The sequence below is a fragment of the Macrobrachium rosenbergii genome, chromosome 4 (genome assembly GCF_040412425.1).
Source record: "Macrobrachium rosenbergii isolate ZJJX-2024 chromosome 4, ASM4041242v1, whole genome shotgun sequence".
NCBI lineage: Eukaryota > Metazoa > Arthropoda > Malacostraca > Decapoda > Palaemonidae > Macrobrachium > Macrobrachium rosenbergii.
The window spans coordinates 47520897-47543159 of record NC_089744.1 but is presented as its reverse complement, the minus strand read 5'-3'; the positions used below and the strand labels follow the sequence as shown (position 1 = coordinate 47543159).

Sequence of the window (22263 nt, the reverse complement as noted above, 5' to 3'; positions counted from 1 at the left end):
GTTGAGGTACGTCAGTCGGATAGGAAGGGGAGTAAGTTAATTTTACGTACCACTACATCATTTGGGCGTGAAAGAGTTAAATATAGCTGTAATAGCCTATTTGACTTCTGCAAATGGATACTATGAGTGTAACACCTGGGCTAGCCTAGGTCTATAGTTCACACACACACACAGCCTATACATTTTTATCTCATGTATGGTAATACAATATGGTAACAACTGATAAAGAAGTTGCTGTATAAAAATACATTAATGGTCACAAAACCATGGTAGGCTGTGGGTATAGTGTAGGCTAGGCTACCATATATGTATCGATTGTACTGTAGGCAGTCCCCGGTTAACGGAGGGCTCGGTTAACAGTGATTCGGTTTTATGGGGCTTGTCTAGCGCTGAAAATCGGCAATTTTCGGCGCCGAAAATTGCCAATTTCCGCTTATCGGCGCCGATAATTGGGTACTGGCTCCGATATATACTTAACAGACGCCGAGGTTTTTTTTAATGAAAAACTCAATAAAAATGCAGTTTACATTGTTTTCAATACACCCAGAGCATTAAAAGCAAGGTTTTCTTAGGATTTTTGAAGATTTGTGATGATTTTTCGGTTTACGACGCGGCGTAAGAACGGAACCCCGTCGTAAACTGGGGACTGCCTGTAATAATAATAATAATAATAATAATATAATTGTAATTACAAAACTTATACATTTCTATAGTAAATTATGTGATATTTTAAACAAATATAATTTCCTGATCTTTCGAGAAACCTTTGAAGAGAGGGGTGAGGGCAAAGCTGTCAGACATGTCAATCGTTGCCCCAGTGGTCAAAAGATTTCTGGTACTATCTCTCTCTCTCTCTTTCTTCTTTCTTTTTCCTTCATAATTCATGAATTTCCTTCTTTTGATATCTATCATAAGAATAACCTCTCTCTCTCTCTCTCTCTCATTCATAGTAAGAGCTCACACATTTTTAAAACTTATTATTTCTCTGTACGTCTTTACCTGTACAGTAGATAGTTTAAATTGATCTAATTTTACCTGTACCGTCTACGAACTGTAAATGTGCTAGTGTGACAGATACGTTCTAAAACGAACAAAGAGAAAGAGATAAAATAAAGAAGTTATTAAAAAGAGATTGAGAAGACTTCTAAAAATAGATTGGTAAGAAGGGGAGAGGGAGAGAAATTCTCTTCCAACTCTATTTTTATGTCAACCATTTATTTCTTTTTTTAAGGGTAATGTAATAAGCTAACTTTTAAATGAAATTACAGTAACTTTAATTTCATTTAAAAGTTAGTTTAATACTTTGGGAGCATAATTAAGGTCATATTTAGTGTTTAAACTCTAGAAATAAGCATTTATTAGCATTTTAGAGACCGTGCCAAACTTCCGCAAAAATTCGCCTAGCGCAAGGGGTTCTGGAACCTAACCTTGCGTAAGTTCGGGGTATGACTGTACATCAATTTTCATTTAGCCTACCCATGGTTTGCTTCTAGGCCTGTCAAGTGGTCAAAAGCTATCTTAGCTGTAAAATTCATTATCAACAGAATCTGCCAAACCAGAGATAGGCATAATAAGTCTAGTCTAGTAAAGCACAATCTACCAAAAATGAAAGTTGCAAATTAAGTATAGCCTAGCGTAATCTACTGAAAATGCAACTCACATGATTTACATGATATATGATGAAATCATGTTCCTGGGACAAAATTTTAAGCGTTGCAGTGTACAATAATTATAGTTCTTTAGGTGCCACATATTTTTTAATTCTAAAGATGCTGGTGTAAGTACGATCGTAATTATCTCACTACTTTATTTTTTTGTATACTGCCACTCTTTAATCCATTATATTTGTAGTCTTCATTTATCCTACTTAATGTGAGCATTCACATGATCTCGCTGCAGTAGTAATACCTGATTATCAGGGGCTATCTCGGAATTAATGAAGGAGCAAGCTTCAGTTCTGATATCTGAAAACTGAAACACAGTTGGCCCCAGATTTCCACACAAGGGATTGTGAACTTACTTAAAAATTCCTACCCCCCCCAAAAAAAATGGTAAAATGAAGACTGGCAATACTTACCACACAGTTTAAACATACTTGTACTTCTCAAAGAATTAAAACTACATATCAATCAAAAAAATGAAATGCCAGTAGCACCTCAACATAACAGACACTTTGGGGTTTGGACTTCTGATGAGTAGCAAACTTCAAAGTAACAAAGACATATTATAGCTTGTACTTGAATATTTTTTACATATCTGACAGCTAACAGCAATTCCACTTAACCTGAACTAACCTGTACTTTGCACTTAGAATTCTATTTATGAGATCTATTTAAAAATGTAAGGGGAATGGGATAACTGGCCGTTGCCGACTGGCCGTCGTCCAACTGGCCGTCGCCGACTGGTCGCAGCCCAACTGGCCGTGGGGACGACTGGCATAACCTAACTGGCCGCAGGAGAAAGTAAATCTATAAGAGAAGAGATGTGAGAAAAAAAATTATTTCTGTCTCTCTCTCTCTCTCAGAAAATATTTGAATACAGTAAATCTATAAGAAGAAGAGATGATAGGAAAAAATTTATTTCTGTCTGTCTGTCTCTGTCAATTAACGAGTAACAAGGAAACAATGCTATTTTACAATGCCTCTCTCTCAGAAAATATGTCAATTAACGAGTAACAAAGAAACAATGCTATTTTACAATGCCCTCTCTCTCAGGAAACAATGCTATTTTACAATGCCCTCTCTCTCAGAAAATATGTCAATTACCGAGTAACAAAGAAAAAAATGCTAGGATTACCTATTTAGGAAATCTTCGATTTCAAGTTTAGAGTTTAAAATATTCAGTTACATCCAACCTTCTACAATGGCATCGGATATACTCTCACAGCGAGGAAAAGAAAAGTTTGTGCGAGATGGCTATATATACGTTTTCGATCGACATGGAGCTGATAATATCACAGAGTTTTGGAGATGTGAAAGGAGAAGACAATGCAAGGCGAGAATACATGTAAAGAATGGTGAAGTTGTAAAATATATCAATGAGCATTCGCATAATGCTGATCCCGCCGAAGTGGAAAAAGGAAAAACAATATCGAAAATAAAATTGCGGGCTTCAGAAACAATGGAACAAACATCTGTTGTGATTAATGAATGTTTAGAAAATGTTAATGAAGCGTGCCAAGGAGTCATGCCAAGTCATGGTGCTTTGCGAAAAATGGTGAGAAGAGAATGTAAGGATTTTTCTGCGTACCCTGCTAATCCTACATCTTTAGAATTGGTTATTCCTGTTAACCCTTAAACGCCGAGCCTCTATTTACAAAAACGTCTTCCGTATGCCGGTGGCGTTCGGTGAGTTAGCGCCGAAGCGGAAAAAAAGTTTTTTTCAAAAAATCACAGCTAGCTTAGTTTTTAAGATTAAGAGTTCATTTTTGGCTCCTTTATTTTGTCATTGCCTGAAGTTTAGTATGCAACCACCAGAAATGAAAAAAAATATCATTATCATATATAAATATTGGAATATATGACAGCGAAAAAAAAAACATATAATTGTATACAAATCGCGCTATAAGCACAACGGTTAAAGCTAATGAGTTAATTTTTTTTAGTTGTATTGTACACTAAATTTGCGATGATTTTGGTATATAAAATATTGTAAAACGATCAAAGCAACACAGAGAAAATATTATCACAAAATGATGCATGAATTCGTAATGCACGGACGTAAAAAAATGTTTTTTTAAAAAATTCACCATAAATCGAAATATTGTGCTAGAGACTTCCAGTTTGTTGAAAAATGAAGCTAATTGATTGAATGTTACTAGACTATAAGTGTTTTAGCTTACAATTGCAGTTTTTTACCATTTCGGTCGAGTTAAAGTTGACCGAAAGTAGAATTTTTTCTATTTAACTAGATTTATATGAAAATATTTCAAAACTGATAAAAGCTACAACCATGAGTTATTTTCTGTTGTATTCTACATGAAATTGTGCACATTTTCATATATAAAACTTTATGTAACGACTAATATAAAACGCTGCAAATATTACGACAATGAGACAAAAGAATTTCTGAGATGTTCCGCCGAGTTACCGCGTAGACGTAAGGAAAATGTTTTTTTAAAAAATTCACCATAAATCGAAATATTGTGCTAGAAACTTCCAATTTATTGCAAAATGAAGGTAAACGATTGAATATTACTAGAATGTAAGAGTTTTAGCTTACAATTGCGTTTTTTGACCATTTCGGTCGAGTTAAAGTTGACCGAAGGTTGAAATTTTGGCAGTTATCGTGATTTATGTGAAAATATTTCAAAACTGATAAAAGCTACAACCATGAGCTATCTTCTGTTGTATTCTATATGAAATTGCACACATTTTCATATATAAAAGTTTATGTAACGACTAATGTAAAACGATGCAAACATTACGACAACATGACGAAAGAATTTCTGAGATGTTCGGCCGAGTTACACGGCGCAGGCGTAAAGAAAAAGTTTTTTTTCAGAAATTCACAATAAATCGAAATATTGTGCTAGAGACTTCCAGTTTGTTGCAAAATGAAGGTACATGATTGAATATTACTAGAATGTAAGAGTTTTAGCTTATAATTGCGTTTTTACCATTTCGGGTCGAGTTAAAGTTGACCGAAGGTTGAAATTTTGGCAGTTATCGTGATTTATATGAAAATATTTCAAAACTGATAAAAGCTACAACCATGAGTTATTTTCTGTTGTATTCTACATGAAATTGCGCACATTTCCATATATAAAACTTTATGTAACGACTAATATAAAACAGTGCAAACATTACGACAACGTGACGAAAGAATTTCTGGCGCGGACGTAAGGAAAAAAGTTTTTTTCAAAAATTCACCATAAATCGAAATATTGTGCTAGAGACTTCCAATTGGTTGCAAAATGAAGGTAAATGATTGAATATTACTAGAATGTAAGAGTTTTAGCTTACAATTGCATTTTTTTACCATTTCGGTCGAGTCAAAGTTGACCGAAGGTTGAAATTTTGGCAGTTATCGTGATTTATATGAAAATATTTCCAAACTGATAAAAGCTACAACCATGAGTTATTTTCTGTTGTATTGTATATGAAATTGCGCACATTTTTATATATAAAACTTTATGTAACGGCTAATATAGAACAGTGCAAAAATTACGACAAAATGACGAAAAGAATTTCTGAAATTTTCGGCCGAGTTACCATTGGGTGTAAGAAAAAAGTTTTTTTCCAAAATTCACCATAAATCAAAATATTGTGCTAGAGACTTCCAATTGGTTGCAAAATGAAGGTAAATGATTGAATATTACTAGAATGTAAGAGTTTTAGCTTACAATTGTGTTTTTCGACCATTTCGGTCGAGTCAAAGTTGACCGAAGGTTGAAATTTTTTGTAGTTGACGTACGGGACGTCAACTTGGCACCCAACAGACAATTTTAGTCGACGTATGATACATCCAGTAGGCGTTTAAGGGTTAATATTCAAAATTATGGATCAGAGAAATTCCTTCTAGCAGACAACCAAGATGAATCCTGCAGAATCATTATATTTGGAAAGGAAAGCAATACACATTTACTTAAAGCAAAGAAAATTTTTGTGGATGGGACGTTCAAAATTACACCACCGCTTTTTTGTCAAGTGTATGTCATTCTTGCTGAGATGCACGGTGGTATGCATCCGTTTATCTATGCGTTACTGCCAAATAAACTACGTACAACTTATGATATATTGTTTTCTATGCTTCTAGAAATTCAACCAAGACTACAGTCAGAAATAATATACTGTGATTATGAAATAGGGAATTTCAAAAGTCTGCAATATTATTTCCCTTCTGCTAATATTAGGGGCTGCTTTTTTCACTTTGCGCAGAATGTATACAAAAAATTAACAGCTATGGGGTTATCTCAACAATACAATAGTGATGCCAATTTTGCTCTGCGAGCTAAAATGATAACTGCCTTAGCATTTGTACCACCCGATCATATTACAGCAGCTATAATGGAATTAGCAGATGACCTTCCACAAGAACTTCTAGAACTTCTAGATTGGCTGGAAGACAATTATGTAGGAAGAATGAACAGAAGGGGCACTGGCAGACGTTCTCCCCTTTTTCCGTTACACATTTGGAATGTTTACGAACGATGCATAAATGATGAGGATAGAACAAACAACCATGCCGAAGCTACTCATCGTAGGCTGCAAAATGAACTAGGGATGCAACATCCAACAATCTGGGAGTTTATTGATAGTTTGAAAAAGGTGCAACGAGGGCGAGATCTGTACTACGAACAGTTAATTGCTGGTCAAACGCCGCTCATAAAATTGAAGAAATTCCGAGAAGCAGATGCTCGTATAAAATCAGTGGTACTACAGTTTGAGAACAGAAATATTTTAGAGTATCTTAGAGGAATTGCGCATAACTTCTCTTAAGATATATATAGTTATGTAACTGCTATTTTCTGCGGTTTTTTTATTCCAATAATTCACCTTAATAAAATTTAACTTTTTTATTTTCTTTAATTTTCTTTTACTTTTAGTTTTATATTCAATAATTCAGCACACACATACACATACACACACACGCACAAGTTACTTTTTAACATCCAATAAATGCGGATTTCTATGCAACCCTGGTGGCCAGTCGGCTGCGGCCAGTCCTCCCCTACGGCCAGTTGGGCTGCGGCCAGTTGTCCTAGACCCAAATGTAAGACCTCTACAATGGTAGCCACACAAAGAATAATGATATGAAAGTGGCAGATAAGCACGGTAGTCCATTGGGTTCCATTAAGTTTAGGCGTTACTTAGGCAATAACTACAGTACCTACCTGTAATGTTTTGCCAAGCCCCATACAATGAGCAAGGATGCAGCCACTGCCTGGTTTCTGTTCAAGCATTTCAAGACTTTCGATGGTCGAGTCCCACATAAATTTAACACCCTTGGCCTGTGAAGAGATGAATCAGATAATTACATCCAGTACAACTAACATAAAAAGTTTTTACTACTATGAAATGGGTCCTCATACTGTTTGTATAAATCTAAAACTATACAGTAATTATCACAATTTTGAAGTAAAATATATTCATCTAGACGTGGAAAGAACCAATTATCGACATGGAATGCAAGAACTGTACATCATTAGTAACTGGATTCTTGGGAAAACTTTACTTCAAACTGACACCACCACTACATTTTCTGCTACAGGTCTGACCTAAAATTTATGTGAAACAGTTCATATACAAACTCCATCCGCAAAATTACAATCAACTTGTTAAAAAAACTGTATGATATTCATCCATCATATTTAAATTTCCATCATACAACTGTAATCAATTACTCAAAAGGAAAGTCAACTTCCCACTCACATATTGACATAAAGGAAAAAATCCAACACACACCATTAGAAAACTGCTTGTTTATAATCAACAATTACAATTCTTTTAACCTGACCTGTCATGATTTTTGAAGTGTAAAAAGTGGTTCCTTTTTAGTAGTTATAAAATACTAACTGTAACTTGACACTTTTCAAGCTTTGTAAACAGATTCAAGATTCTGACAAAACTTCTTTAAAGGATTTGTGTCCAATACTGGCACCTTGCTGTGTTTAATATTTTGGTACATGCACAGCATGTGTAATAAATTTATTTTCTCAATGCAAATCCATCATTTATAAATAAGCATTTTATGTGGTTAGCAGTTCCTTCCAGACACACTTAAAAATAGCAATTCTCCTTTAACATGGTCAAATGGGTAGGACGGGGACTCTCGTGGTGATATCCTTCATTCCCTATGTTGTCTGCACCTAGATCAAGAAATATGAGGTCAGGTGGCTTGCTCTTTAACTGTAAACTGATGGGTTTATATCAAGAAATTCTTTACAACCTCATCATTTTACATATATCTGAGTAACGTAGTGGGAATGGCTTCTTAATGAGTACTGTATATACTGAATTGGAGCAGAGAGGTTTGTGAACTTCCAAATGCTAGATGGAAGGTCTTGGACCAACAAGAGGGTTAAGAAAGACCAGAGCATGGTCATAAGTTTTAAATTCTCTTGTGTACTGTTATGATACTTGTGATGATCATACTCAAGAGTCAACTAAATTTGTAATGAAATACTCTACTGTAAATCAAGCACACCAAAAAAGAAATATGGTAAATTTGATACCACGCTAAGAAACACATACACTTTGCAGAGACAGGAATGTCAACACTGATGAAATGCAACAAGCAGATGAAACACACACAGACATAGTAAAGCTTCCATATCAGATGTGAAATGAAAAATCATTAATTCCAATAAAACAGACAATGATAAACTACTTTTTAGCAGTGTTCTTAAATTAATTTGCTTTGGACAGTCATCACTGAGAAATGCCAAGAGTAAGTTAGATGTAAACATAGGGCATTTTACAGTTTCCATGATTGTCTTTACTTACCAAACGAATTTCATTTTCAGTGGCTTGTACAAGGCTGGCCTTTTCAAACAAGATTACCAAATGTAACAATTCATAACTATTTCTTATAATTAACAACCACATACCAAAGAATTAACAAACAATACTGAGTATGAAGTAAACAAATGAACTGGGAAACAACGGTTTAGCAATTTTGAGATTTTACTTTAACAAAGTATGTAAGTTTACTTTTGTATACCCTTTTACATCTATAAAAAGAAATCAAAATAATAATTCCAGTAATACACGTGTTTCTTTTAGCCACTAAAAAATTCTCTTAATTCTTTTGCTAGTAGACTCAATCAGCTGATCCTGAGAAAGTAAACATTAGTTTCGTTAATCAATATTTTGATGAGGATATAGCATGATAATACAGTACAAACAGATTCAGTAAGTAAAATATCAGTTTCATTGCCACTGCTGTTATCTTAAATAAGCTGTAATAGCCTATTTGACTTATGCAATTGGATACTGTAAGTGTAACACCTAACCTAGGTTAATATAGTTAACACATACACATTATGGATCTCGTGTATGGTAATACAACATAGTGACGACTAATAAAGTTGCTGTTTAAAAATACATTTTCTGAGTTCAGTCCCGTGTCAGCCGGTGAAATTCCATTACAGCACGAATTTCTAGGTATAATATGCTAGATATACCAGAGAAAAAAGAGCTTTCAGGAAAGCTGGGGTTACTACCCCCAGTCGAGCGTCTTCTCCAAGGAAGACGTCGGTATAACGAAGGGTGAGTGAAAGATCACTACCACGGAGACTTACTCGAAAGATCTCTCCCTATCAAAACCCCCGGAATAGAGCGGTGAGCCGTTACAGCCCCTACACCCAATACCCGCCAGGACGGCGACACCAGCGCCACCTACCTCATTCCATTTTCTAGCACGTGATCATTATCTTTTAAATTTGTGTGCTCGTGCCTTTTTTGTGGATTTTTCCATCTTTCATCATGTCATCGAGCAGCTTTACTATCTTCAAGTTAAGTACCATCTTATTGTGGGGTTTTTCGTTCTATATTTTGGCTGTTTTGGTCTCGTATATATATAAATATTGAGATCTTATTATGACGCCACGGTGTCCCCCGCCAGCCATGTCGACCGCGAGGCGACCCCATCAGTTCTTTTCTGTTGGGGTTGTCTCCTTGTCGTTATAGATGATATATTTTTGCCCCATGGTTCTCCTCCTGGCGGGTTTCCTGCGGTGGCCCCCGAATTTTACATAATTTTACATAATTTTGGCCTACCGGCCCTTTTGAGGTGATGCCCCGTCCAGGTACCCCCCCCTCCAGGTTGGGTTCCCTATTGTTTTAGTCTGTATTAGGCCAATGATTTATTTTATTCTTGGCGATAGTGCTCTCGGTTCTTTTATTTTACCGTCGTTTACCTCCTCGTGGTAGCGGCAGCCTTAGATCTAACCATTGCCCCGAGGTAGGCTACGCACCCTATTGAGCACATTTTTATTTCAATATTTTTGTGTGATGGTTTTTTTAGTGGAGTAGGTTATTTGCTTCCATCCCCTTGCCCTCGGCGTGGAGGTTCATCAGGTTGAGGGAGTTTTGGTTGCTGTTTCCTCCGGGGTCGTTTTTTGGTGGGCAGAGTGAGCCCCTTAGTTCTCTTCCTTCCTTTGGGGGAATAGAGTTCTTTGGATGTGTTTCCTCTAGGCTATTCGCCTTCTTGCCCCCTCTTCTCGTTCCCGGTTGGTTCTCGGCACAAAATTTCTCTCCTTGTTTGTTCCTCCTCCCCTCTGCACTCCTTCCATTTTCCTAGCCTATACTAGGTTAGGTCCCTATTAGGCTGTGCCTAGGCAGGAGTCGGGCATCGAGGCTTGGTCGCTTCCCTTCCTTAGTAGTAGGCCACCCTCCTATCACAGTTCCCAAAAAGACTCAGATCATTCTTGGAGTGGTGTAGTGCAGTTGAGCGGGTTATATGTTTCCCCCGTCTCCTGTTCTCTTTCTTCATAGCCTACCATTCTCCCCTACTCCACCCCCCCCCCCCCCCTTCCAGCCTTGCTCTACTCGTGCGGGTGACGCTAGATGGCGTTTTCTCCGAGTTCAGGGACGTCTCCATTTGGTAGAGGGATTCGCTCCCTCCCATACAGTCCCTAGCATCACTGTGTTGGTGTTGGTAGTTCGTTCACTCGTAGCTCGAACGTGTTCGAACACTCTATCCCGCACTCCTCCCTCCCCGTCGGGTTACTCGGCTGGGTTATTATACTTGCTCCGGTTTATGTTATGAATATACGAGCATCTCGCCCACCTTGTTTCTCTGGCGGGGAAGTAAGTGAAGAGGGATTTATTTATTTATATAAGGGGAGCGGATCCCTCCGGTCTCTGGAGCAATTACCCTTTATACCGTCACTTGTTTAATGTTATTGTTCATGATATACGTATTTAAATATCTGTGTTATCTTCGGAGTACTCTCCTTATTTTTATACGTGAGTCCGGTTCTACGCCCGGGGTTCCGCCGTTAATTTTACTGGCAACCCCTGCGGTGAGTTCCTGTTGTCTCATTCCTTTCATTCCCGGAGTATTCCGGGTCTGGAAAATCTTGCCTTCCACTCTGTGTATTTTAGAGCTTATTGGCCTAGTTTATGATAAGGTAATTCTTCTCCACCGGAGTATTCCGGCTGCAGTTGAAATTCCTGGCCTTGCCGGCTTTAGATTGCTTAGAGTGGTAGGTTCATGTTCGTTTTCCACTTACAGACTGTTCGCTGTGAGGAGCCGGGGTGTACCGCGTCACTGCAACAACCTCATGGTCACGTAGTGTGCCGGACCCACGCTGGTTGTGCGGTCCGGCTCGACGATCTGGTTGTCTGGCACCCCGATGGTTGTGAGGTTTGCTTCGCCTTGTGCGCAACCATCCAGGATGAGTCGGTAAGTGACAACCTTCCTCCGTTTTACGCTCCTCATTTTGAATTTTGTTTATGTGGTTTCCGGACTGTTTTTTCGCCCTTAGCTAATTGCTGGCTTTCTTTCAGGCGGACGAGTCCTCTAAGAAGTCGGCCTTGGAATCTCTCTGGGCCTGGGTGGCTGGGTTTGGTAGGAATGTTCCGTCGGGGAAGCCCTACGTCCTCGACGCGAAGTTGAGGGACCTGCTCTACCCCGGCGCACGGGTGGCGGCCGCAGTGCCAGAAGATCTTGCCACCCCCATCATCCAGCAGATCCGGGATGCGACCCAGCCACCCCAAGTGGATATCCTCTACGCTGAGGTTTCAGAGGACGTCGCCGCCTTGAACTTAGACTTAGAACCCATGGCTACTGAACAGGACCAGGGGGTAAGTAGCGAGGTAAGTGAGGTTGTTGGGGCGGGCCCCCTTTTTGATTCCCCAGCTTCTTCTCTTTCTTCATTTTCAGGTTTTGGGAAGTCTTCCTCCTTGGGTGATAGAGCTCCATCAGCTATCCCCAAGTTGAAGTTGAAGACTTCATGGAAGGCGAAGGGCTATAAGTCCTCGTCCTCCAAGAAAGCATCGCCTTTTCCCCCGTCGAAGGCTAAGGTCTCAGCACCTGTAGCCTCCGGGAGCAAGTCTGGTTCCTCCGGCAAAGGCGCGAGTAAGAGGGCAGCAAAATCAAGCCCTCCTCGCCAACCTGCCTTTGACGCGGAGACTTTTGCGAACCAGATGTTTCAAAGATTCTCTGAGGATATCAACAATAAATTCAATCAGATATCAGAAAAGTTTGCCACTTATGATAATAAGATATCCGAAAAGTTTGCCACTTATGACAACATGCTGGCGGGAATGGCTAATCCACCCCAGCCGAACCCCAGTATGTCATTCCCGACACAGCGGACCTCCCGCCTTTTCGATCTCGGTAACCCTTGGCGTTTCGCCCTCCGGGCCATCCAACACGATGGCAAACTCACTATTGAGGGTCTTGGCACGAGACGGTTGGAGGAGTTGGAATTCTTCCCCGCCGATCTTTTGCCCCCGTATCCAGGCTTCGTAAGGTTGACAGAGGAAGCATGGATACGTTCTGATAAGGTTCCCAGGGAGACTGTAATCATCCCTAGGGACCAAGCTCAGTCGTCTCTCCTGCGCACTCTGACGGAGTGGCAGGCAGACAACACAAAGTTGACTCCTTTCAAGGGCAACTTCACTATGTTTGCCCTGGGAGACAACTTACCAACTCCCTGTTTGAACAAAGTCGCCCTGGCTACGGCCCGAGCGTGCTTTGAAGGTAATCCGTTACCGCAGCTGAGAGAAACAGATCCCACTTCCCTGGTGTTCCCGGGAAGTGATGAGTTCTGGATGGATGCTCCGTCCACCTTCACGGTCGGGAAGTTGGACCCCCTCTGTGCTTCCTCACAGTTTAGTGAGGAACTCCCCAAGCTGCCGGAATCTTTGTTAAAGGCGGAGTTTGATGCCCGGACTAAGCTAGCCCGGTCCCTGAACTCCGTCTGCCTCACGGAAGCCACTGCCGTCTCCTGCGCGGACGAGCCATTTTTCCAGGTCTTGGCTAAGTCCCTGTTAGCTGGCTTTCAGTCTGACCTGTCTGAGTTCATCATGGCCAGACTGGAATGCAGAAAGTTTATCTTCACAAATGCTACTATCCGTCACGAGCCTAACAAGCTCGTAAAGAGCTCGATCTGGGGGCCTAACCTCTTCCCAGAAGAGGTTACGAATGTCATGTCTGAGGCTACAAGGGCCAACCAGAGTCTGCGCTCTCGCTGGGGCATCTCCGCCTACAAGCGTAAGACCCCAGAATCTGGCGGCCCCCAGACGAGAGGAGGTAAACGTTTTAGGAGGCATAAGAGGCCCCACCAGCAGACGGTAGTTCAAGCCGTCCCGGTCTTGGCAGTGGCACAGCCCTCCACCTCAAAAGCTCACCCCCAACAATATGTGCGCTGGTCCAACCAGCTCATTCCCTTGCTGCGCCCTCGTATGTTACTTCACCAGCATACAACCCCACCTATGAGGGCCGGGGTTACTTTCACGGCCTTAACAGGATCGCAAGGGGGAAGAGGCAGGGCCCTCACAGAGGAAAGACGAACACCACCCCAAGAGGAAAACCTGGACGTGGTAGAGGAACAAACCCGCTCCCTCCCACTGAGAAAACACAGGTAGGTGGTCGCCTGTATTGGTTCAGGGACCAATGGACCTTCAGCCCTTGGGCACACAGTATTGTGTCCAAAGGTCTGGGTTGGAGCTGGATCAAGGACCCTCCTCCTCCGAACAGGTTTCACCAGCCACCCTCACCAATCCTACAAGATTATGTGGCAGAATTGCTCAACAAACGAGGAATAAAGAAAGTAAGGCACCTAAAATTTCAAGGCAGGTTATTCACAGTTCCCAAAAAAGACTCAGATCAGCAAAGAGTGATCCTGGATCTGTCGCGTCTAAATCTCTACATAAAATGCGACAAATTTCGCATGCTTACAGTAGCTCAGGTACGAACTCTACTTCCGCGTGGAGCCGTCACCACCTCTATCGATCTTTCAGACGCTTATTATCACGTCCCGATCGCGCGGAACTTCTCTCAGTTCCTCGGTTTCAGACTCGGGAATCAAGCCTACTCGTTCAAGGTCATGCCCTTCGGTCTAAACATTGCGCCCAGGGTATTCACCAAGCTGGCGGACACGGTAGTTCAACAACTCCGGTCCCGAGGGATATCCCTAGCAGTGTACCTAGACGATTGGATAATTTGGGCACCAACAGTTCTAGAGTGTCAGAAGGCTACGACCATAGTCATCAACTTCCTGGAATCGTTAGGTTTTCAACTGAACAGAGAAAAGTCCTGCCTGACTCCGGAGTCCCGGTTTCAGTGGCTGGGCCTCCAGTGGGATCTGTCTTCTCACATGCTGTCTCTCCCGCCTCCCAAGAGGAAGGAGATAGCATCTCTCACCAGAAAATTTCTCAAAAATCAATCGGCATCCCGCCGATCCCAAGAAAGGGTCCTTGGGTCCCTTCAATTTGCCTCAGTGACAGACCTGCTCTTAAAAGCGAAACTAAAAGACATAAACAGTGTGTGGCGGAGTCGAGCCAATGTCAAGCTCAGAGACAAGGTCTCCTCCATCCCTCGAATTTTGAAAACAAGACTGCGGCCTTGGGCCACAGTCAGGGGCCTCTCCAAGTCAGTTCCGCTTCAATTTCCCCCTCCGGCACTAGTTGTCCACACAGACGCTTCCCTAAGCGGCTGGGGGATATTCTCCAAAACAAAAGTACAAGGAATGTGGTCCACAATGTTTCAGCAGTTCCATATAAACACCCTGGAAGCTATGGCGGTCTTTCTAACTTTAAAGAAAATCCACCCCCCCAACTGGATTCATATCAGGCTGGTATTGGACAGCGCAGTGGTAGTTCATTGCATCAACAGGGGCGGCTCCAAATCAGGTCGAGTAAACCAAGTAATGGTTGCTATCTTCTCCCTGGCGAACAAGCACGGCTGGCACCTGTCAGCTACCCACCTAGCGGGGGTACGGAACGTGGTGGCGGATTCCCTGTCCAGGGCTACTCCGTTGGAGACGGAGTGGTCCCTGGACGCAGAATCTTTCAAATGGATTTGCCGCCGGGTTCCGGGTCTCCAGGTGGATCTGTTCGCGACGGAGAAAAACTTCAAGCTCCCCTGTTATGTGGCCCCCAACCTGGACCCTCAGGCGTACGCCACGGATGCAATGACAATAGATTGGAACAATTGGGAGAAAATTTATCTGTTTCCTCCAATAAATTTACTGCTGAAAGTATTACACAAACTCAGGACATTCAAAGGTCAACCAGCCCTAGTAGCCCCCAATTGGCCGAAGAGCAATTGGTTCCCTCTTCTTCAGGAGCTGGGATTGCGGAGTCTTCGGATTCCCAAGCCATTACTGACCCAGACAGTACAAACCAAGACTGTGTCAGCTTCCTCAAGAATTCAGAATGCCCTAGTTTTATGGACTTTATAAAATTCGCAGCCCAAAAAGGGGCAAACATTGACCCTGTCAACACTCTATTTCTTGAATCAGATAAAAGAGATTCTACTCTTAGACAGTATGATTCAGCAGTCAAAAAGTTAGCCTCCTTCCTAAAAGCATCTGAAGCCAAAATCATGACGACTAATTTAGGAGTCTCTTTCTTTAGATCACTGTTTGAAAAAGGCCTTGCTCCGGCCACTATTACCACAGCCAAATCAGCCCTGAAGAAAGTATTTCTATACGGCTTTAAAATCGACCTTACAGATTCCTATTTTTCATCCATCCCCAGAGCATGCGCTCGTCTGAAACCCGTATCACGCCCACATTCCGTTACGTGGTTTCTCAATGACGTCCTTAAGTTAGCATCAGAGATAGATAACTTTCAATGCTCTTATCAGGATCTGTTAAGGAAGACCTTATTTCTGATTAGCTTGGCTTCAGGTGCTAGAATCTCAGAGCTGTCGGCTCACTAGAGGTGATAATTTTGTGAACTTCCTCCCTTCCGGAGAGGTCCTCCTTTCCCCTGATCCTAGATTCTTAGCCAAAAACGAAGACCCACAAGACAGGTGGTCTCCTTGGAAGGTGGTGCCCTTCCACAAGACCAGTCTTTATGTCCAGTTTATACACTTAAATCTTACCTTTTAAGAACTCCACAGAGTAAGTCGGGTCCTCTTTTTATCAGGGAGAAAGGTGGTACTCTTTCACTGAATGGTATAAGACAACAAATTCTGTATTTCATTAAACAGGCCAACCCAGATTCAGTTCCTAATATATTCGAGCAGTTGCTACCTCCATTAATTACTTTCATAATATGGATTTCTCAGAATTGTCTAAATACACGGGTTGGAAATCACCTCTAGTGTTTAAACGCCACTATTTAAAATCGCTCGAAGCCCTGAAATTTTCTACCATAGCTGTGGGAAGTGTCATCTCCCCACCTTAACCAATCATATCCTTATCCTCCTTTCCCCCCCCCGCCCGCCTGCCTCATTTACTTCTCTGCTTATTCTCCTGGTTGATCATGCCTCACTGCCTTGCTCCTCATATTGATGTATATTGTCTCTGTTGACTGGAAACTGTAATCTGACATGTTACGATTGTATTTTTTTGTGGGGTACTGGGCGGTTTTTATTTTGCTCCATGTACCCCAGATATATGTATATGCACTGTATATTTTGTATACCAGTTGGTTGATCTCTTACGTGTTTAGCTTAAGTTTGCGTGTGTAGCTTTAAGATTGTGTATACCAATTAAGATTGTATGTGCCGTTGAGCCTATCCAATTTTCGTGTGTTATTGTGCTTTAGTAGTGTTAAGTGGTTTTGGGGACCCCTTCCCCATCGTGCTGGGGACTTCCCCCACTCTTTACTGATTTTAAGTCTTTGATGTGCCTTAAGTTTAGTGTTCTTCTCACATGTAAGAGATTCCCTCATTAAACTGCTTTCGTAATTTATGTTTTTTTCTTCAGATTACCCTGTTTCCTCGTAGTTTGCAGCCTTGGCATGATTCTCTGTCACTATTTCACCGGCTGACACGGGACTGAACTCAGAAAAGGGATTTTGACAAAGGAAAAATCTATTTCTGAGGAAGGTCCCGTGTCACCCGGTGACCCTCCCTGACTCACCTATAGCTCCCCCTTTCTTGCACATGCCAAGTCTGGGGTTAGTGCTAGCATGGAATGAGGTAGGTGGCGCTGGTGTCGCCGTCCTGGCGGGTATTGGGTGTAGGGGCTGTAACGGCTCACCGCTCTATTCCGGGGGTTTTGATAGGGAGAGATCTTTCGAGTAAGTCTCCGTGGTAGTGATCTTTCACTCACCCTTCGTTATACCGACGTCTTCCTTGGAGAAGACGCTCGACTGGGGGTAGTAACCCCAGCTTTCCTGAAAGCTCTTTTTTCTCTGGTATATCTAGCATATTATACCTAGAAATTCGTGCTGTAATGGAATTTCACCGGCTGACACGGGACCTTCCTCAGAAATAGATTTTTCCTTTGTCAAAATCCCTTAATGGTCATAAAACCATGGTAGGCTGTGGGTAAACACCAATAGGCTCCCTACCTACTGATTTGTGTCATATACAAGAGAAAAAGACAGGGTTACATTTTTTCAAAGGTTTCGTGCCATTTGCTATACATGTTAAAACAACAGTAAAATGTGTTCTTTCATGCCCAGTATTTTTTATTAAAATACTTTTCTCTCCAATATTATTTACGGTCGAGTTTGATGGCATATTGAAGTTTAGGAGTTTCATCCATGCTGCTGATGCACGATAATTTTTAGTCATTAGTGCTTGAACAGTTTGCTTTCTCAGATTCAGCTACAACGTGCAGCTTAAATTTAGCAGTATATTTCCTTGTGATTTTTTCTCCATAGAGAATATGGGTACAATGTAAGATATACATCAGTCCTATTCTACTAACATCATTTGTAACATAACTACAATAATTGTTTACTATCATACAATGGTTGAAATGCAAGCAAAACAGCTCTTGTTATCTAATTTGGTTGTTCATAGCCATGGCCTAGACCATGTTCATAGCAAAACAGTTGTTTCTCGTTTCGTTGTTTATGGCTGTACTCATTTACTCAACGAGTATAATGTAACTAACAATACTTTTATCATTCGCTTTTACTTTTTTAAGTTATTTAACTAGAAGATGGGATAAAGAGATGGAATAAAACAGGTTAGTCGACAGTAGTCTGGTCTCTCAAAAAAGGAACTTGCATGATGCACGAGATACATGATAAAATCATTTTTATGGGTGAAAATTTGAGGGTCGCACAATGCGTGAGATCGTGTGTTAACGAGTATATACTGTAAACGAAATGACAAAGTCAATTCTATATCATGTTTTTCTTACAGACATCGCCTAAAAGGGAAACCATTTTTTGTTTACGTTTCATCGCCAACCATAAGCAACCCCTAACAACAATACAATAAAGTATGATAGTTAGCTTACATTATTATCATTCATATGACTGAATTATTCTAAAGTTACAAACAGCCTGAATTTTGAAAGAAAAATGAATATGTTATCCCAAACATTATTGCTACCATAATTACACTACATTACCAAAAGATAAAGGTTGCTGCGAGTGCAACCGTAACACGACATTTACATTTTGTCAGCTGGCTGGCCTCGCATAGATAAAAGTTGATTTCACTGATGTGGATTATTTTTCAAATAGGGTATTTATTATGAAGACATGCCAATAATATGTAAGGTAAAAATGGTTTATTACCTTTATTATCAATTTATTTCATAATGTGAATCTTTTCATGTATGTCGGTGGTTATCGCACTGAGGCCGAGGCTAGCCTACCAATAAACATCTCTTGGGACACGAAACAAACAATGCTTCGCTTGAACAGACAATCAGCTTCAATGGACGCCTTCCCCCCATTACTCCATTAAAAGCAAGGTTTCACAGTAGAGTATATATATAGAGCCTTTGGCACATTGCTCTCCCCTACCTACCCTGCCACCATCCAGGCCAGACAACCAGATTTGCAGGAGGGTGGATGTCTCCCCTACCCTCCCATTCCCCTAGCTACCCCAACCCCACCTAGGGGGGGGGGACAAACCAGATTGCAGGGGTTGGTGGCTATGTTGTCTCCCCTACTGTCACCCGGGGAGAAGAAACGGAGAAGAAACAAGAATCTACGGGAGATATACTGATGACATTTTCATCACAACAAAGGGCGACAATGACACAGATGGACTGGTAAATAAACTCCGAGCAAACTCAACATTAAACTTCACCGTAGAAAAGAGTTAACAAAATGCTTCCCTTCCTGGACGTACTTGTGACACAAAAAGATAACAAATACAATACCACCGTATACACTAAGACCACAGATGCTGGGAGATGTTTAAATGTGAGAGGAGACTGCCCTGATACATATAAAAGGTCTGTAGTTAATGCATACATAAAAACTCCATAACACACTGTTCAACATGGAAGGTGACAAACGAGGAAATTAACAGAGTTCAACAGCTGCTCACAAATAACCCAGATAATACGATCCAGCAAGTGTTCAACAAGAGACTACAGGAGTTCCATAACCCTGCCCAGAGGGACGACACACAAGAAAAAGACAATACAACAAACACCATGAAGATGAAAAGAAAGTCATCCTTGGTATACTGCGAAGAGGAGCCACCCCTGTAGCCTCATATAATAAAATAACTACAAGAATTTACTGTAAGCCAAACCTCACGGCCTCATTAATAATGAAAAACAGTACGGCCCCATCAACGGAAATAGAGGTTCAATCTGATATAGTATACAAGTTTGTCTGTACTGATGAGCAATGTAAGTCCCCCCAAAATGCTATATCGGACACACAACCACTACACTGGAATGACCTATGCAGGCCCATGGAAATCAAGGTGTTATTCATCAGCACTGTGTAGACACCCAAGATAAGAAACCATCCCTGCGAGAACTACTCCTGAACACCAAAACTGTAGAGAGTGAATACAATTACAACTGTTTATTGGTAGCAAAAGCAGTCAGCATCGCCATACAATGCCCCGGCTTTAACATCCAATGCGGGGCAGAAAGATCCTTGCCCTCATGTAGGAGACAGCCCTTCAACCACATGGGACAAGACCACGAACACGTGGATAGGAACACATAATAAATATATAGAACTTGAACATATGTGTAATTAGTATATATTCATGTATAACCTGTACATTACTTTTACTGTACAACACTTAATTTTTGTCAACATTTCACCATAATTTCTTGTAAATACTTAAATCTAAGTCTTTAGATACCTGTACTACCTTTCCGTCCTCATGACGGCACAAAATGCATGTGTTTCCACTTTTGTATTAGTACGCTTAATAACGTCAATACGTATAGGTTGACGAAACAGCTGTCGCGTGTATAATTACTGAAGTAAATGGAAGAACCCCATTACCTGAACGTCTCTATCAGTAACCTAAGCAATGAAGTGAAGAAAATAGTAGGAAAATATGAAGCAATATATATATATATATATATATATATATATATATTTTATATATGTATATGCATTATATATATATATATATATATATATATATATATATATATATATATATATATATATATATATATATATATATATATATATATATATATATAATATATATATATATATATATATATCATAATTAGCAAGAACTCACTAGCATATTCCTTCCCTCTTTTTCATTTTTTTGTTGTTTTCATTTACTGTCGGCCGATCGATATTTCGCACGGTTAGAATACAAGAGATTAAAAACTGATTGTAGGCCACTCCCTTTAAAGTAGATAATTTCTGAGGCAAAAGTGAATCTGTCTGGTTTTCCTTTTCAGGCAAAAAAAAAAAAAAAAAAAAAAAAAAAAAAACACACACAACAACAACAACAACAACAACAACAACAACAACCCTGCAGGCATCAGCTGAACATGACTCAACCCCGCCTATGTGTTGGACGTGCCCCTGCCCCATAGGAGGAGATAAAAGCGGAAACCAGACCGAGGTTCACTCTCACGTGCGCTGGACGAGACGAGATGGAGTAAGGATCACAAGTCACATGGCCCTGGCCCACAGTGCCCTTAGCTCCTAACCACGTGGCCCTTTTCAAAGTATACCTTTTCCTCGTGCACTTCAACTGCCAGCCACGTGTCGCTCCGCCGCTGGCCTGACTGATGCCTCATGCCCTTGCCTGGCGCTTCGTGAAATTCCCACACATTGCCCTTTTACGGAAGCCCCTGCACCTTGCCACGTGGAAGAAACCTCGCCCTCAGAAATCGCAAGTCATCCACGGAACTTTCTGTGCTGAAACCAAATCTGCCTTACGGTAAAGTGCTCTGGAAGACCTCCATTCAGTCACGCTTAATCTCGTAACATTTACTTAATTTGAGTGCCAGTAAGCACCAAATCTCGTCAAATGTCCGTGCTCCTCAAGTGTCGGCAGTGCTAAGCTATTATTAATTCATCGAAGCCCCTTGGCACCTTCAGTGCAGCTTCGAATTCATTATTCTTTTGTCTATTTTCATTACTGGCGTATAATGTGCATATCTCTCATTTCAGAGGGACCCTATATCGTGGAAGCTTCTTGGACTGTGTCTGGAATCCCCCAGTTTCATTCATCCCGTAGGAACCCCCTTCAGGATCAATAATCTAATTGCATTCCTCTTTCCCGTACTAATGTTAGTTGTGTAAATACACTCCTTTAAGTTTGCCCACATGTTTACATAATATTTCCCTTCAGTAGAAGAGCCTTATGCTCATATGAAATTCCCCTTTTGTTTTCCTCTTTTTGTATGTTTTCCTGGACCCCCGAAGTCAGAATCACAAGGCTAAATTACCTGAAATTGTTGCTACCTGTCTCACAGAGAATATTTCAAACTAAATTGCCAGGAAACACATAAAAATGGCGACCTCTTGCCTGAGATTCTCATTTTAGCGGTTGCATCCACCTATTTTTTTTCTGCTTTTGTTTGGGTTTGCATCTGCCAAATCAGCAATTAGCAAAGCTATGCTGGGTACGAGACAATTACGAACCCTTTGTGTAAAACCAGCACACAGATCCAGAAATTCCACGTAAGTAATGTGTTTATCTTAGCAAAATTTTTTTTACAATCGTGACTGTTCCTAGGAATTAGAAATAGGGACGCATGTATTCACTGAGAGAAGAGAACCGCCATATTAGATTCATTAATGCATGCCTTTCTGGATAGGTAGTTAGGAAATAACCAGTGCTAACCATCCTTTGCTTCGAGGAATACTGTGAAATTCCTCTGTGGTAAAATCTTTGCCATATCTTTTGCTTCGAGGAATAGTGCGAAATTCCTCTGTGTTAAAATCCTTACCATATTCTTTGCTTGAGGAATAGTGCGAAAGAAATTCCTCTGTG

The 22263-nt window shown here is 40.8% G+C and overlaps 1 protein-coding gene across 8 annotated transcripts in view; it reads right to left on the bottom strand.

Moving 5' to 3' along the window:
* LOC136833991 (transcriptional regulator ATRX-like) overlaps positions 1–22263 on the bottom strand; it is a 402256-nt gene that overhangs the window by 208808 nt on the left and 171185 nt on the right. For all 8 annotated transcript variants that reach the window (XM_067096278.1, XM_067096295.1, XM_067096286.1 and 5 more), the window contains exon 18: positions 6836–6952. In XM_067096278.1, the coding sequence (XP_066952379.1) occupies positions 6836–6952 (117 nt within the window). The remainder of the gene's footprint in view (positions 1–6835; positions 6953–22263) is intronic.